General features: G+C 49.5%; 2 protein-coding genes and 1 long non-coding RNA gene across 3 annotated transcripts; 2 read left to right on the top strand and 1 right to left on the bottom strand.

The window, feature by feature from the left end:
• Nucleotides 1-11: 11 nt before the first annotated feature.
• Nucleotides 12-8,262, top strand: JMJD7 (jumonji domain containing 7). The gene is made up of 8 exons (XM_037395875.1): nt 12-96; nt 474-627; nt 1,475-1,728; nt 2,395-2,451; nt 2,860-2,955; nt 4,768-4,844; nt 5,932-6,091; nt 7,641-8,262. The coding sequence occupies exons 1-8, from the start codon at nt 30-32 to the stop codon at nt 7,727-7,729; spliced, it is 954 nt and encodes a 317-aa protein (XP_037251772.1). The 5' UTR covers nt 12-29; the 3' UTR covers nt 7,730-8,262.
• LOC119151687 lies at nt 6,098-9,291 on the bottom strand. Its single transcript, XR_005105505.1, has 3 exons — nt 8,920-9,291; nt 8,595-8,708; nt 6,098-6,834 (listed from the first exon to the last, which is right to left on the bottom strand). It is a non-coding gene; the product is annotated as an uncharacterized LOC119151687 (long non-coding RNA).
• Nucleotides 9,292-9,321: 30 nt separating this feature from the next.
• On the top strand, nt 9,322-13,283 carry LOC119151685 (acyl-coenzyme A thioesterase 1-like). The gene is made up of 3 exons (XM_037395874.1): nt 9,322-9,801; nt 10,466-10,668; nt 12,005-13,283. The coding sequence occupies exons 1-3, from the start codon at nt 9,336-9,338 to the stop codon at nt 12,605-12,607; spliced, it is 1,272 nt and encodes a 423-aa protein (XP_037251771.1). The 5' UTR covers nt 9,322-9,335; the 3' UTR covers nt 12,608-13,283.
• The last annotated feature ends 2,146 nt before the right edge of the window (nt 13,284-15,429 follow it).

The raw sequence follows: 15,429 nt of genomic DNA on the forward strand, positions 1-15,429 counted from the left end.
GGCGGGGCCGGGGCCGGGGCCGGGCGGTCATGGCGGCGGGCGCGGCGCTGCGGGCCGTTCGGGAGTGCCTGGCCGCCTTCCCGGGGGAGGCCCGCGGTGAGCGGGGCGGGCAGGGCCCGGGGGACCCCCGCGGGAGGCAGGGCCCGGGGGCGGCGGCGGGGCTGCTGCGGGCCGCAAATGGCGCCTGCAGCTGCTCGTCCCGTGAGACCGGGGCCCTGGGCAGGGTCCCGCAGCCGCCGCGGCGCTGTCGCCTCCGCCGCTCACGTAGCGCCTGCGCGAGGCTCCCGCGGCCCGGAGGGGCCCGTGGGGCGGCCCCGGCCCCTCCCGCGCAGCCCCGGGGTGAGGGAGCGCCTGGGCCCGGGGCCGCGCTGGCTCCGGGGGGCCGCGGGGTGGGGGCCGGGGGGCGGCCGGGGCCCGCCGTGCGGTGCGCGGAGGCCGCTGGCCGTGGCTGAGCGGAGCCGTTTGCCGCGCAGAGCTGGGGTGGCCGCAGTCCGTGCCCTGCCTTGACGGGGCCCCGTCCCCGCTGGAGTTCTACCGCGGGTGGGTGGCCCCGAACAAGCCCTGCGTGATCCGCAACGCCCTCGGGCACTGGCCGGCGCTGGAGCGGTGGGCGCCGGCCTACCTCAGGTATGCACCGGCCGCGGCGGTCCGGGCGGCTGGGCCTCGCTCTCGTCCCCAGGATTCACCCGGGCTCCTCCGGGGTTCGGGGTGAAGGTGGTCGGCCTGGCCAAAGCGGCATAAATTTGCTCCTGCAAAGGCCCAGCCCGGCCGGCTGGGATGTGGTACGGGCAAGCATTTTGGCTGGCAGCACCCATCCCCTCGCCGTGCGCCACCCGGGCCTTCGGCAGCCCGGCTGGAGTGCTGACTTGTTTGTGATGGAGCACACCTTGCTTAAAAAAAAAAAAAAAAAAAGGCTTTCTAATGATGAGAATTTTCAAAGAAAACTTATTTAAGAGGGGATTTATGGTTAGACCTAAACCCTGTGGGTAAGACCCGAATCTGTGGGTTTAAAGCTAAATCTCCTGCAGAACTAAGGGCTGTCAGCCATGTGGTGTGTCTGTCAGTCCCTGCCTGCCCCCCTCCCTCTCCTCAGTTGCTGTTGAACATGCGGCCACACAGATTTGGCTGGGTTGAGTGGTCCTATGAATATCAAGCTCCACCACCATACATGAGGAGAAGCAGCTGAAGGGGCCCCTCTGCCTGCACAGAGGAAGAGGGAGCTCCTTTGCAAACTCGCTTGTCGGGCAGGAGAGGGTTCACGGAGGCAAAAGATACAGCAGTGGCCTTACCAGGGAGCAGTCGGAGCAGAACACCAGAGTCCTCCCCAGACAGTAGAGAATCTAGCTGAGAGACACTCGGCTGTGGGACGCTAGGCTGCTTATGTTTGCTGCCTGAGAAATGTTTTCAAAATAACTGGTGCCCAGTATACAGGCCAGTTGCAGGTCTGGCTATAAACCTTTGATTTGTTTTGCAGGGAGGTAGTAGGTCCCAAGGTGGTGTCTGTGGCAGTAACACCAAACGGTTATGCAGATGCAGTGTTTCAGGACAGGTTTGTCATGCCAGAGGAGCGCCGAATGCCGTTCACGGACTTTTTGGACATTGTCGAGAAGAAAGTGACCTCTCCCAACGTATTCTATGTGCAGAAGCAGTGTTCAAACCTCACTGAGGAGTTTCCTGAACTTGTTTGTGATGTGCAGCCTGACATACCGTGGATGAGCGAGGCACTTGGTAAACCTACTATTCCTTCTGCAGTCCATAAATGTTTTGTATGGAGCTGTGAAACAGTCTTGCTAGGTATGTGGTGAGCGTTTGTTCTATTTCTGGATGCCACAGTTCAGTTTGGTAGTGCCATATAGCGCTTCTCTTGGTATAGTGGCTTTTCACTGATTTAGAGTCATCTTTTGACTCAAGTTCATGCTGTTGCTACCAAGAGCAGCATAACAAATGGAACAACACGCAGCCCCCACCTCCTTTGGTAAAATTACAGTATTATGCTGTTCTGTTTCAGTTGCCTTCTATTTTGCAGCATGCCTTTCCTTAAAATGTTGATGAAAACTACTTACTGTGAGCTCAATCTCCTTTTGCAACTGTGTGTAGAGGTGCTTCACTTTCTCTGTGAGCTAAGTCTTAAGGATTCAAAACACAGAAACAGGATCGTAACTGTCAGTTTGGGGTTGGGTAACATGATGTTGTGAAGTCTGATGGGCACTAAAGTGGCTTCCAGCGCAGGAGGAGGTTGCTGTTGATCGTGGTGCTATTTGCAATGAAACCTGTCATAGTTACGGAGGAAGGTAAAGGACAGAATCTGGCAGAAAATTATCTCAAACTCTTTTGAGCGTGATGCTTAAAATTCTTTTTTAGTTGACAACATTTCTCTGTTCCCTAACCATACAGGGAGGAAGCCTGATGCTGTGAATTTCTGGCTTGGGGAATCGGCTGCTCTGACATCTTGTACGTATTGCACGGTGCTGTAGGTCTGCTGTGTGCCTTCAGCATAAGTTTAAGCGGGCTTGTTTTGGGTTGGTGGCGCAGTAGGGCTGTGTGTTTTTTCTGACAAGGCAGTTCTACTTTAATGTGCTTCTTTGCGTTTGCTCTCCTGCACTGCTGCGGCCTCTCGCTGCCGTGGCACTGGGTGCGTCTGCCTGGCGTTGTGTCAGGCGAGGCCCTCATTGGCTTTGTTGAATACATTTGCTACAACATGTGTTGTTCCTTTCCACTGCTGCTGGCCGCAACAGGAAGGAGCGGCCTGGTAGTAAGAGGACAAGCTGATGCTTTCAGTTTGCTGTAGTTTATGGTGTAAAGCAGGAAATAACACTGATTTTCTCTCTTTCTCTGCCTGTCTTTTTTTCTCAATCCTAGTACATAAGGATCATTATGAGAACTTGTACTGTGTGATATCTGGAAAGAAGCATTTCCTACTGCATCCACCGAGTGACCGTCCCTTCATCCCCTATGGTACATGATTTACTGTGCCGTATGTCTGGAGGCTGGAAAGAGGAGAGACTAAAATATTGAAGGATACGAAAAGGGAAGCAGAGATAACGTTCTGATGCTTATGCAGTGTTACGCTTTCCAGTGTGAACAGAAATCTCTTCTGTTCTGTGCTGCAGGTAGTTTGTAACATAAACATGACTCTGAGGTCAAGTTTTCCAGTCCTGTACAGTAACAGGTTCATTGATACGGCAGTCTCTTCAGCTTTAGAATATTTAAATTATTTAAGTATCTTGTCGGTATTGTAGCATGTCAGCTTTGACGTTTTGCAGGTTTGGATTCTTCCTGCTAATTCTTTAGGAAGAAAGCCAAGAAGCTGAAAAGTAAGCTGTAATTTAATGAAATACCAAAGTTACTAACTGAATCTCTGAAAACTGAAGAAATTAAAGAAGAGATTCTTATGGCAGCATTACTTCGCATTGCCTGTTTTCTGTTTCTTCAGTTTGCTCTGTTTCTTTGGGTTGCTTTCCTATGTGTGCAGTAGTATGCTATGTTGCAGTGTCTGGAAGGTGGACAGCTTAACTTTATACGTCATAAAAGAAGACTTTACTTTCCCATTCCTTGACTTTCAAACCATCAAATTAAGTGAATGCAGAGTGCTATATGACACTAATATAATTTTGCCTAGATATGCATGCGGCTGCAGTATTTTTTTGTTTGTTCGTTTTGTTTTATTTTGTTTACACGCCTTGAAATCATAGACTCGTAGAACAGTTTGGGTTGGGAGGGACCTGGAAGATCATCTAGTCCATGCCCCCTGCCATTCACTAGACCAGGCTGCTCAAAGCCCCGTCCAGCCTGAACCTGGCACACTTATAGGGAGGGGGCACCCGCAGCTTCCCTGGGCGGCCTCTGCCAGCGCCTCGTCACCCTCATCATAAAAAAATTCTTCCTTCCATCCAGTCTAAATGTACCCTTTCACAGTTTGGAACCATTGCCCTTTGCCGTGTCACTACAGGCCTTGGTAAAAAGTCTTTGTCTTTCTTATAAGCCCCCTTTATATACTGAAAGGCCACAAGAAGGTTACCCCAGAGCCTTCTCCTCTCCAGGCTGAACAGCCCCAGCGCTCTCAGCCTGTCCTTACAGGAGAGATGGTGTCATATGTATGTGAATGTATGAAACACATGTATGTTATATGAGTAGTACTTGGTAAAACAGGGATAACGCTTATGTTTTATAGTGTGTAGTAAAAAGATGACTCCATTTTTTGAACATCAGGCTAGGAGAGAAACTCTCTCAAGGGAGGGCTTAGAAAACCACACATGCTGAATCAGTGAAAGAAGGGCAACTTGCCTACAGTATCTGAAGCAGCTGATGAGCCCTGTTGGATGGAATTAGGAGTGAAAGGCTGGCCACAAGTCACTAATAACTCCTGCGGGTGCTGTCTTGCTAGACTGACCGAAGAAGGAACGCCAGAATATAGAACAATGTGCAGGTCAGGGATGCATTTGTGACTTGCAAAAGGGAAACAAGACAGTTACTGGAACAAAATAAGACCAGGATTAAAATGGATTTTGAGGAGAATAATTCCTGTGAAGAAAGAAGGTTGGAATTCCAAACAGGAAGGCAGTTCAGTATTCAGACTGACTTAAAAATAAAAATTAAGAAACTGGTTACAATTTGAAATGGATAAAGGGAAGGACAGTGAGGACAGTAAGTTGAAAACGGTTTTGTCTTAATTTTTCTTGCAGTTGGTGAAAGTGTGAGATGCCCTGCCATTAGTTTCTCTTGAGTACCATGCTGAGTTGTGTCATTTAATTCCTTCTGTGGTTTCAGAGCTCTATCAGCCAGCAACCTACCAGGTATCAGAAGATGGGTCATTTGAAATTGTGGATGAGAAGAACGCAGATAAGGTAAAAAGCATATGGAGGACACAGTTGATACAGTAAAGACTGTTTTGGGCACTGCTGAACCCTTAAACTGAGCATATTGATTGATATTTAGGAATCCTTCATTGCTGCAAAGAGAGTGCCCAGGTATTTCACTGGTGTTTTACTGTTTGCAAAGGATACCCAGCCTCCAGAAAAGACTTTTTCCTGCACATCTGAAACCATTGATACCATAAACTATCTTCCTTGCACCAAACTTAAATAGATCCAGTAAAGGACTTTAAATATGTCAACAATGAAGGAATTTATTTTCATTAAGACTGAAAGAGACTCCTGCATTTGCTTTCTTTTGGCCCTCTACTCGGGGCTAGATTTTGCTCTACAGCAGTATCACCCAGCGCAAGAAAATACCTGTCTCAGTGAGTAAATTGTGTTTTCTTAGTAGCAGTATTTATTTGATTAAAATGTATACGTCTGGAGGCACTTTACAAAAGCTTGGTAGCTTTTTGTTTCTTCTCTCCCCTTTTGCCTCTGCGGTGTGTGACCAATGCTACAGCTGAACTTCAGCTGGGGCTTTTTCTGTGTTTCCAGAGTGGTGCTCATGGAATCTGATGGGAACATGCCTGTAATGGAGTACGGTGGAGTGCTGAGGGTTGTGACACTGCAGGGTGTACAAGAAATGAAGGCAGGCAAGAGGGATTTCCCAGCAGAAAGGGGGGTTTAGCTGCTGGGAATAAAATTAGACCAGACAGCTTTAGAAGAAGAATTTCTAAAAAGAGCGGTGCAGATAAAATACTCGTGTACTGAATGTAGGAGGAGTAAGTGACTTAAGGGGCTGGAAGTGTTTTTGAAAGTGTGTCACGAGGCTGAAATTTCATGGCTGACATTTGGCACCTTTTCCCTGATTAGAAATGCTTCACTGAAGGAGGCAAATTTTTGCATCCTTGACCTATTCCCAGTGGAATGTAGAAAGCTGTGTGGCTATACATGTTTTGTGAGGCAAAAAGAAATGTTTTGTAACTTAATAGGTTTGGTTGGCAGTTGTTTTTCTGGCAGCTTGCTGGAATTTTTTGCCAGGGTCCATACCATATGCATACTTTGTTGCTTTTAGGTGCCCTGGATCCCCCTGGACCCCTTGAACCCGAATCTGGAACAGTATCCAGAGTATGCTAAGGCAAAGCCTTTGCAGTGTACAGTGAAAGCTGGTGAGATGTTATACCTGCCTTCTCTCTGGTTCCATCACGTGCAGCAATCACATGGCTGTATAGCAGGTAAAATACACAGCAGTTCCAGATGCGTGTTTGAACGGTGGTGACTGTGCAACTAGATGTCCCACAGCAAAGCATAACTGGGACCAAAGATCCCTTTAAGATCGTCTGCTTCTCCTCAGGAGGAAACAATGATCTTGGCACATGGGGCTAACGCCTTGCAGTCCATTTTTCTTGTAAATTCATGGCATTGTTGGCAAGTGCTAGGGATGTAGCAGAAGGAAGGGCCTTTCTAGTTGTCGAAGGATAGCTGATTCAGTGATCACGATGCAGTTCCTGTTTATGACGTGGAGCTAAACCGTTTGCCTGCCTAGCCCGCTAACTGCAAACTGGTTATGGAAACTGTGTGTTTTGTGTGCTGTGATCACACCAGCAAAAAAGGATCTGGAGAAGAAAAGGAAACCAGAAAGTGTATGAGTTCTAGGCATGGATGTAGACACAACACGGAAGGTAGTCTCTTGTCATGTGAGCTGGAATCTGCTCTGACCCAGTCTCTTGCCTTGCTAATGAGCCTACGCTTGTGTTACTGCTCTCCTGCACTTATCAAAAGTCTTGTCATCTCTTTCTTTGTAGCGTTTATCATCATCTCTGTCTTTTTTCTTTTTTTCCCTTCCCCAAGGGAGTTTCAGAATTTCAAGCAGTGCTCATCTGGTGGAGGGGCAGGGATGGTGCAAAGTGTTATTTGCAAGTTTTGCAGGGTTTGAGGAAGTGTTTGCTGTCCTTTACCTGGAGTAATCCCATCTGCCCTGGAAGAGTAAATAGAGTATTTAGAACATTTGTGTAACACTGCAAATATTGCAAGCCCTTTTTTTTCCCCAGTATTTGCAACACTGTGATAAAAAGGCAAGCTAGTGGTAAAGCACTATTTCTGATTCTTTTTCCCCAGTAGTGCTGCATCGGTCCTTAAAAGAGTTGTTTCCAGTTGCAAGCCCCCAGCCACTCTCCTTTTCTCTGTCTGCCAGAAATGCTAAATAGTTGATGAGTTTATTTGGCCTTTACTCTGTTGGTCCAGTGAACATCTGAAGTTAGAGCATATCCTCCTCCAAGAACCGTTGCTGCGATATTATACTGCTTGGCTTATTTTTTCTAGGACACATACACCAAAATTAAAATTAGAAGCAGAATTAAAGCCTTGTCTGATTGGTGCCCACTGTGAAGTAGTGGTGAATTTGCCATCCTTTACACAGTCAGAGGAAGAGGGGTTCCTATCCAGATATTAAACTTCGCAGCATATTGGGTATTTTTGGCCTAAATAGAAGCATGCATTTTCTGTTCCTAAACACTTTCCAGCTTCTGCTCCAAGGAGCCCCCAGTACAGTCTGAAGAGGAGTTGGTTTGGGTTATGACAGAGTTGCATTGGCAGCACTAGTAAAGAGCTTTAATGTTTGCTTATGTTATTTTTGGCTGTAGTCAAAGATCTTCCCATTTCAAAGTCCAGTCAGTAATAAGGAGAAGCCTGTACTAGCCGAACCGTGTAGAACAGTCTTAAATACATTTGTAAATCATTACACTCTAGCCTTAGAAATGTTTTTCCTTTTTCTTGTCCCCTCAGTGAATTATTGGTATGACATGGAATATGACCTTAAGTACAGCTACTATCAACTACTAGATTGCCTCACAAAGGCCGTGGAAGTGTTGTAGCAGAGGCGGGAGACTCGAGCTATGATCTCTCTGATGTGGTACAGTTATTGGCATCTGTGGCTGGAGTACAAGCATGATTCAAGTGGAAGGAACTGAACAGTAAATTATCCTCAACACCATCTGTCAAGCAGGTCATGGCTGTTCTGCTTGCTTTCAGAGCCCGGATCAATTGGCGAGGGTTTTGGGCTTGTAAGTGGAAGGTTTGATAATAACATTTTTAGCTCTTGACATGTTGCCTCAGTGATGGTGAGCAAAATGAAATTTGAAGCGAGAGGCAATCCAGGTTTTGGAAATCTGAAAACAGAAGCCATGACGGTTTGTTCAGATCTACAGATTGTTTTCATAACAAACCAAGCAGACGACGAGGAATCCGCTCTGCCACCCACCTGCGCATCAGGCTGCATCAGTCCAACATACGCACTCTGCCAGGGGCAAAAGTCCTGTCCAGTTGTAATTCACTGCATTCAGCAGCTGTGGTGTTTTGATGGGGAGAAATTACTACTTCTGCAATAAAAGGCCAGTTTAAAAGCTTATTTCTGTACTAATTTATTTCTTTTTTTTTTTTCAAGTGGTGTGGTGGCTGGAGGATATCTAGGAGGATGTCAGTGCTGGCTGTTTTCCATGTTATTATTAAAATATTACAAATTTTTTGTGGCTTTTTTTTTTTTATTCTAGTTGCAATGCTGTATGCCACTGAATGCATCTAAGTTTCTGAGATCTTAGAAAGAAAATTACAAAAATATTACAAAAATAAAAAAATGTTACAATGAAATAAATATTAGAAAATGTTTTTGTTGTTTGGTTTTTTGGTTTTTTTTTTTACAAAATTACAATTGTAAAGTGAATTGAAAAAAATAACAATTACCTTCCCGGTGCATTGGTGTGGAACTGGATGAGACTGTTTGTCTGGCCGAGCCCCTCTGGGTAGGACTAGAAGGCTGTTAAATACACAAACTTTGCAGAAAGGTGGGGTTGTTGTCTGTGAAAGCAGAAAGTGGGTATTTATGGTCAAATCTTCAAGCAGTTCTGTAGAAACAGTAGCAAGGGGGGGTGTGTGTTGTATTTTCCACATGTTAATTAGAAAAATGCAGATACCCTTTAGACAAGATGGGTTATTAGGAAGAAAAATTTAATCTTTGTTTCTTCTGGTTTTCAAAGAAACACAGTTAGGGCATAAAGCATCATTTTACCTTCTGGTGCTTGTCCAGCCATGACCGAAAGCTCGAGAGCGATGAAGGGCAGGCCTGGTTTGGCGGCTGGGTTGCAGGTAGCACGTTGCTTCAGGCCCTCTGGCCTGTTTGTGTGCGCTGCGCCTTGGCCAAAGCGCCCGAGCCAGTTCTGCAGCTGACGCTGGGCCGCCCCGCTCGGGGAAGGCGAGGGAGGATCTCTTCGTGTCCTTGGCTTTTAGTCCTGGCCCCGCACGCCGGAGCCAGCGGCGGCTCGCTGCAGCGCGGAACTACGGCTCCCAGCAGCCCGGCTCGGCGGCCGGAGGAAGCTGTCACGGCGGGGCCGCTGGACTTTGGCCGGAGATCGCTCGGCGCCGGCCCCGGCAGCCCGGTGCCTCCCGCAGCCGCTGGAGCGGGCAGCCGGCCCCGCGGGCGCTGGGATGGCGGCGGAGGTGGCGGCGGAGGTGGCGGGGCCGCCAGCCCCCCGCTGCCTGCTGGATGACCCCGTGCAGATCCGCGTGGCGGGTCTCGCACCGTGGCAGGCCGTCACCCTCCGCGCCAGCCTGCGGGACGAGAGCGGGGAGCTCTTCGAAGCCCACGCCCGCTACAGAGCGGGCAGCAGCGGCGAGCTGGACCTCGGCCGCTCCCCGGCGCTGGGGGGCAGCTACCGGGGCGTGGAGCCCATGGGGCTGCTCTGGTCTCTGCGGGCTAAAGCTCCCTACAAGCGCCTGGCAAAGAGGAACGTCCTGACCCCTTTCCGCGTGGACCTGGAGGTGTACGAGGGCCACGGGGACATGAGCTGCTTGCTGGGAAAATGCACCAACGAGCGATGGGTTTTGGGAGAGGGGGTGAAGAGGATTTCAGTCAGAGAAGGTCGTCTGAAAGCAACCCTCTTCCTCCCTGCTGGTGAGTTTTCACTCAGTTCTGGTTTTCCCTGGGTGAATTGCAGTTTGCATTCCTTGGGCAGCGCTTAGGTGTCTTGCTCCATGTGAGTACAAAGTCCCTTGCAGCTGCTGTGACACTGCATCCCTTAAGGGCAGCCTGGCTGTAACGATGGGCAGAGCAGCAGCAGGGCGAGAAGGTCCTGGGGCTGCAGGAGAACTGAGAAACCCAGGGGTAGTTACCCAGATCATGCCGACGACTGGATTGGCGTAGGTCAGTGCTGGCACTTGTGGGTGCATTTCATATCCCGAGAATTCCCTCCCTGGAAAACCTGCTAGCACAGCTCCTAATGAGGCGCGGCTGATGCAGCAATACTGTTTGCTCACGGGAACCCACTGGCCTGGGCACATCTGGGCAACGTCAGCTGAAATTCACGGTGGGAGAAGGATGCCCAGCGTGGGAACCTGCTGTAAGGAGTTGCTAAGAGAGAGAGAGTATCCACATTCTTGTTCTTACAGTGACTCTGTGTGTGTGCCCGAGAATGGCAACCTCCACGGAAAGCTTCGGAGCATGATTTCCTTCCGATACCTGCTGTCCTGGTGCACGCTGAGGGGGCACTACTGAAAGGACAACCACAGACGCTTTTCTCTTTCATTACATATATACACACACACCCCTTTCGTTGCAGGACGTGGTCCATTCCCTGGACTTATTGATTTGTATGGATCGGGAGGAGGTCTTGTTGAATACAGAGCGAGTCTCCTGGCTAGCAGAGGCTTCGTGACGCTGGCTCTTGCCTACATGGCCTTTGAAGATCTCCCAGCTATGCCAGACGTTCTTGAACTGAGTTATTTTGAGGAAGCTGTGAACTTTTTGCGGAAGCAGCCACAGGTGAGAGACAAATTAACAGTGCTCTTCCTGTTGGAAACTATTTTCTGGTTTTCTAGTTGCAGTGCTGTATGCCACTGAATGCATCTAAGTTTCTGAGATGTTAGAAGGAGACAGGGTTGCGGGAAAGACAGCGTGATATGAGGGAGGGAAAAGCACGGGCCTCAACTCTAGTTTTGCAAGTAGCTGGGTAGCTGGTTTTGCACAGTGTCTTGTAACAGTCTGTAGGGGGCTGTTGTGCTAAAACCAGTGGTTTTTGTAAGATCAAATCGAAGCACGTCCTGGATGAGAAGCACAAAACTCCTTAAGCAGGAAATCTTAGGTTTTTTCCCCACTTTTGCATCTGTCAAGATTTTAGAAGGAAAAAAGGCCCATTGACCTTTTCTACTATTTCTGCGATGTTACAGGCTTTGATTCCAAGTAAGTTTCACAAGACAGTAGTAAAACGCTGTAACAGAATCCCTTACAGTTGTGGCACTGGAGAGTGCGCCATGTCTTAAGAAGCTGCAGCTGTATTTGAACAAGTATGTAGGATGGGAAAGACACTTTATAGCAATATGTTATCATACTTAAATCGAAAGAGACCAAGAGAAATCAAGTGGCATTTAAACTTTGAATGGAGTGCTACTTAATGTGATATTAATTTCACAAAGTTACTTATGTTCTAGCATGTGGACAACAGGAACGTAGCCAGTGTGAGAGCAGAATTCAGCCTTGCTTGTCTGTCTTTTTTTCTCACAGAGCTCTGAAACTTCTTACAAGACACGTATTACAAAATCAGTTTGGTGCAAAGAGCCTTCACTATAAATAAGTCACTTTAAACAGTTATTGGGCTTACTCGGCCTTTGGTGTAATGAACCTTGTGTTCGAAGACAGAGCAGAAGATAGAACAGGTCAGCTGTAGGAGAGTGTCAAAAAAACAGTAGCGTGAAAGAAAATCGGTGCCGGTAAACCCATGAAAAAGTGGTTTTCCAAAGGAGACCTGAAGAGAGAAGACTGAGGAGGTTTGGAGACGGGAGCAGTAAAATAACAATACTGAGAGCAGGTGTCTAGCTGGGATGGGAAGGGAGCAGAGAGGCTTTGTCTATAGGGGTCACAAGGAAGAAAAAGTGTTACAGGAGGGAAAATGTTGAGGAGCTTTAGAATTCCTGGTCACTCTTGTGGAGGCTCAGCAAAGGGATGGATACAGGAGTGGTATAACCTGAACGGAGGGAGGGGAGGGGTAAAATGTTGGGTGGTCTTAGTTGGGTGAGGAGTGAGGAAGCAGGACTGCAGATGTTATGTCAGCCCAGGAAATGAGGAGTAGCTGATAACGGTTGTTTTCATAACTGTGTTTCAGGTGAAAGACACAGGGATTGGTGTTTTGGGCTTGTCTAAAGGAGCTGATCTAGCCCTTTCCATGGCCACGTTTCTACCTGGCATCAAGGCAGCTGTCAGCATATCTGGAAGCGGGTTTAATAGCTTAATTCCCCTGCAGGGGGATGGTTTCACTCTTCCTGCCCACCCGTATGATTTGGGGAGGATGAAGACCAGGGATGAATCTGGCCTAGTAGATTTTTCAGATGTCCTACATGATCACAGGGACCCCGCGACTTGGGATTGCCACATTCCCATGGAGAGGTCCTCGGCTAAGTTCCTCTTCCTGTCCGGACTGGATGACATGAACTGGAAAAGTGACCTCTATTGCCGGGATGCTGTCCAGCGCCTTCGGCAGTATGGACGGGAAGTAGAGTTCTGCTCCTACTCTGGAGCGGGGCACCTCTTGGAGCCACCATACTTGCCTCTGTGCCAGGCTTCGATCCACAAAGTGCTTGGGGTGTTTGTGCACTGGGGAGGGCAATGGAGGGAGCATGCCAAAGCCCAAGAGGACGCGTGGCGCAGGATACAGGCCTTCTTCTGGCAACACTTGGTGGACTCAGACATCCCTAGGAGTAAGATGTAGAGGCAGCTGTCAAAGATGGGGAACCAGGGCTGGTATTTCAGCTCTAACTGAATCGTGGAGGCTTATCAAAAGTTTCCTGGCTTGCCCTCCTCTAAACCCCACTGTTGCATAGCTGTTTATTTTCATTCCCCTTCCATTTTTCAGTTGAATTTTAGTTGTCTTTGGCCCCAGCTGCGCTGCAGATTGGCACCATTTTATATGCCCGTGTGCTGTAGTCACCTGAGGAAAACCCGTCATCCCATCATGTGCATTGCATTTGTACTGAGGCTATTGTTGCCCTCAATCTCCGACTGTCTCCTTTTGTAGCAGGGAATGCTCTCATAGGAGGAGTTTTCCCTTGAATAGTTTAGTTTTCCAGTTTTAACGAACCTAGATGTAAACGGCACTTTCTTGGGGCAACACATTAGTACACTCACCTTTCTTCATGGTATATCATTTTCTTACATTTCTTAGTAAAAAGGTTGTGACAGTTCCGGTCTCAGCTAAGCAAAGAGGTACTCTTCTGACTTATTTTGAAGTGCCGTGATAACATTTTATTGCTGGTCCCTCAAAACCCAGAAGTGAATCGTACTGAGGTCACGCTGGTTGTATCTCCTGCTGACTCCAGATAAGTTACACATCAGAGTAAAGCGTCTGCTGCTCTACTCAATAAATGCAGTGTGTATGGGTGTACGCACCGTTTGCTTGGCAGTATCTGAATGAAGCCTTCGACCGTCTTTATGCCTATAAATACACAGGCAGCAATCCTGGTGTGGTCACAAGCTGCTGCTGCGCCTGGCTGAAGAGTTCAAGTGCAGTCCTTGCCTCCTGTCAGGGAGGGGAGCGGTGGGGTTTGCAGCAGGGGTCTCACAGTGCTCGAGATGGGGGGGATACAGGTGTGGTGGGTTGACCTCGGCTGGGTGCCTGGTGCCCACCAAGCTGCGCTATCGTGCCTCTTCTCAGCAGAATGGGGGGGACATGATAAGATGGAAAAAGCCCTTGTGGGTCAAGATAAAGGCAGTTTAATGAAGCAGTAGCAAAAGCCGTGCACGTGGAGGCGAAGGAAAACAAAAGATGTTATTCTCTACTTCCCATCAGCAGGTGGTGGCTGGCGGCACCCTGGGAAGCAGGGCTTCAGTGCCTGTGGTGGTTGCCTCAGAAGACAAACGTCGTAGTAACAAATGCCCCTCTTCCTCCTCCTCCTCCTCCTCTCTCTTAGCTTTTATATCTGAGCAGAGGCCACACGGTAGGGAATATCCCGCTGGTCACTTTGGGTCAGCTGTCCCGGCCGTGACCCCTGCAAGGACCTTGCCCACCCGCAGCCCCTTGCTGGGGGGATGCTGGAGAGACAGCCTTGATGCTGCGGGAGCGGGAGCGCTGCTGGGCCGTAGCCAAAGCACCGACTGTGATTGCCCTGCTGCCACTGCCGCTCCTGCTCCCCGGGCAAGCGCAGCACCGTGAGGGCGGCCCTGGGGCCCAGCCGGACCCGTACAGCTCCGTACCTGCTTTTGAATGCCACAAGTCAGCTCTCCCCTGCGTTAGGGAGGAAGAATAAAGCCGCCGCTGCTGCTGAGCTCCCGGGAGCCCTGCGGAGCGGGCTTTTGGTGGTCTTGCTGCTGTAGTGGACAGGTCAGTGACAGCTGGGAATGCCACTCTTCAGAGAGGACAGACCTTGCCTTCTGGGGACAGTGTGCGTGATCCCAGCCATTACTGACGGCCAAACCTGCCAGCAACAGCTCCGATCGACCTCATGCTTTTGTGGGATAGTGGCACACGGCAGCTTGCTGGCGTTTTCTAGGTATCGGGTGGCATCAACAGAGTGAATTTTGCTGGCTGGAGCAGTCGGGGCTCCCGTTCTGACCGCAGAAGCCAGCAGGAGCTGGAGGTCTCTGCCTTTTGCTGAGGCAGCAAGACATGCCCTGAGAGGGCAGTGGTCCCTGGATTCGGATCCCCCGGGCCGGGAGCCCTGCGGAGCCGGGATCCTGCTGAGGGCAGAGCCCTGCCCTGGGCTCTCGGCTGCGGGGAGCAGCGGCGGCCCAGAAGGAGCACGTGGGGCCTCGCAGGGCTGCGGGCCCTGCTGCAGCGCAGGGACCAGCGCGGCCCTCCCAGCCGTGGGGGGTACCCCCGGCTCCTGCTCGCCCACACTGCTCGTCCGCCAGGTTCTGTGCTGTCACCTCTTCGTTTCTGTTCGCCCCCTCTGTGTCCAGGGTGCCCCTCACGGGCTGTGGTTGTTCCAGATGAGCAGCGAGCCGGTAGGATGTGGCAGAAGAGCAACAGGCAGCAACAGGGGAAGTCAAACACATTTAAGCAGTCCAATCTGAGCAAGAGATGTTTTCTTTTCCCTCTTTTTTTTTTATTTTTATTTTTTATTTTATTAAAGCAGTCAAAACCCCCTGGCTTATCGATCCATGTTCTTCTCAGACTTGGGGCACTAGTGCTACAAGTACTTTTGTTTTACTGAGCGTAGTGTGGCTTACGCAGAACGGGTTGTTCTCCAGCCTGTGGGGTAGCTCACATCTATTTTAATCCCTCCTGGGGGGAAGGCAGACTGTCTCAACCTCCAATGGGCAGATTACAGATCTATGTTTCAAATTACAAAATTGTGAGCTTCTGAGAAAATACAGTATCTGTAGGAAACTACCACTGAAAGGAAAAATCCTTTCCATCAGTACATCACAGTGTGGCCAGGGGTGCTTCCGTACAGTCTGTGCTGTTGTCACATGCAGCAGTCAGGGTTAAGGATAAGCGGCCTTGAAACTAGAGGGTCGAGGGGGCTGCCTGGTGACAACGCCACATAGGACCTCTTTGTTTCGTTGCCCTGGAGTGAAAGCTTTGCTACTCAA

This window comes from Falco rusticolus, chromosome 7 (assembly GCF_015220075.1).
Source record: "Falco rusticolus isolate bFalRus1 chromosome 7, bFalRus1.pri, whole genome shotgun sequence".
Taxonomy (NCBI): Eukaryota; Metazoa; Chordata; class Aves; order Falconiformes; family Falconidae; genus Falco; species Falco rusticolus.

Coding starts and splice junctions, on each gene's coding strand:
- JMJD7 (XM_037395875.1), top strand. CDS start 30: ATGGCGGCGGGCGCGGCGCTGCGGGCCGTTCGGGAGTGCCTGGCCGCC. Junction 97..473: donor CTTCCCGGGGGAGGCCCGCG/GTGAGCGGGGCG, acceptor TTTGCCGCGCAG/AGCTGGGGTGGCCGCAGTCC. Junction 2,956..4,767: donor CCGTCCCTTCATCCCCTATG/GTACATGATTTA, acceptor CTGTGGTTTCAG/AGCTCTATCAGCCAGCAACC.
- LOC119151685 (XM_037395874.1), top strand. CDS start 9,336: ATGGCGGCGGAGGTGGCGGCGGAGGTGGCGGGGCCGCCAGCCCCCCGC. Junction 9,802..10,465: donor AACCCTCTTCCTCCCTGCTG/GTGAGTTTTCAC, acceptor CTTTCGTTGCAG/GACGTGGTCCATTCCCTGGA. Junction 10,669..12,004: donor TTTTGCGGAAGCAGCCACAG/GTGAGAGACAAA, acceptor ACTGTGTTTCAG/GTGAAAGACACAGGGATTGG.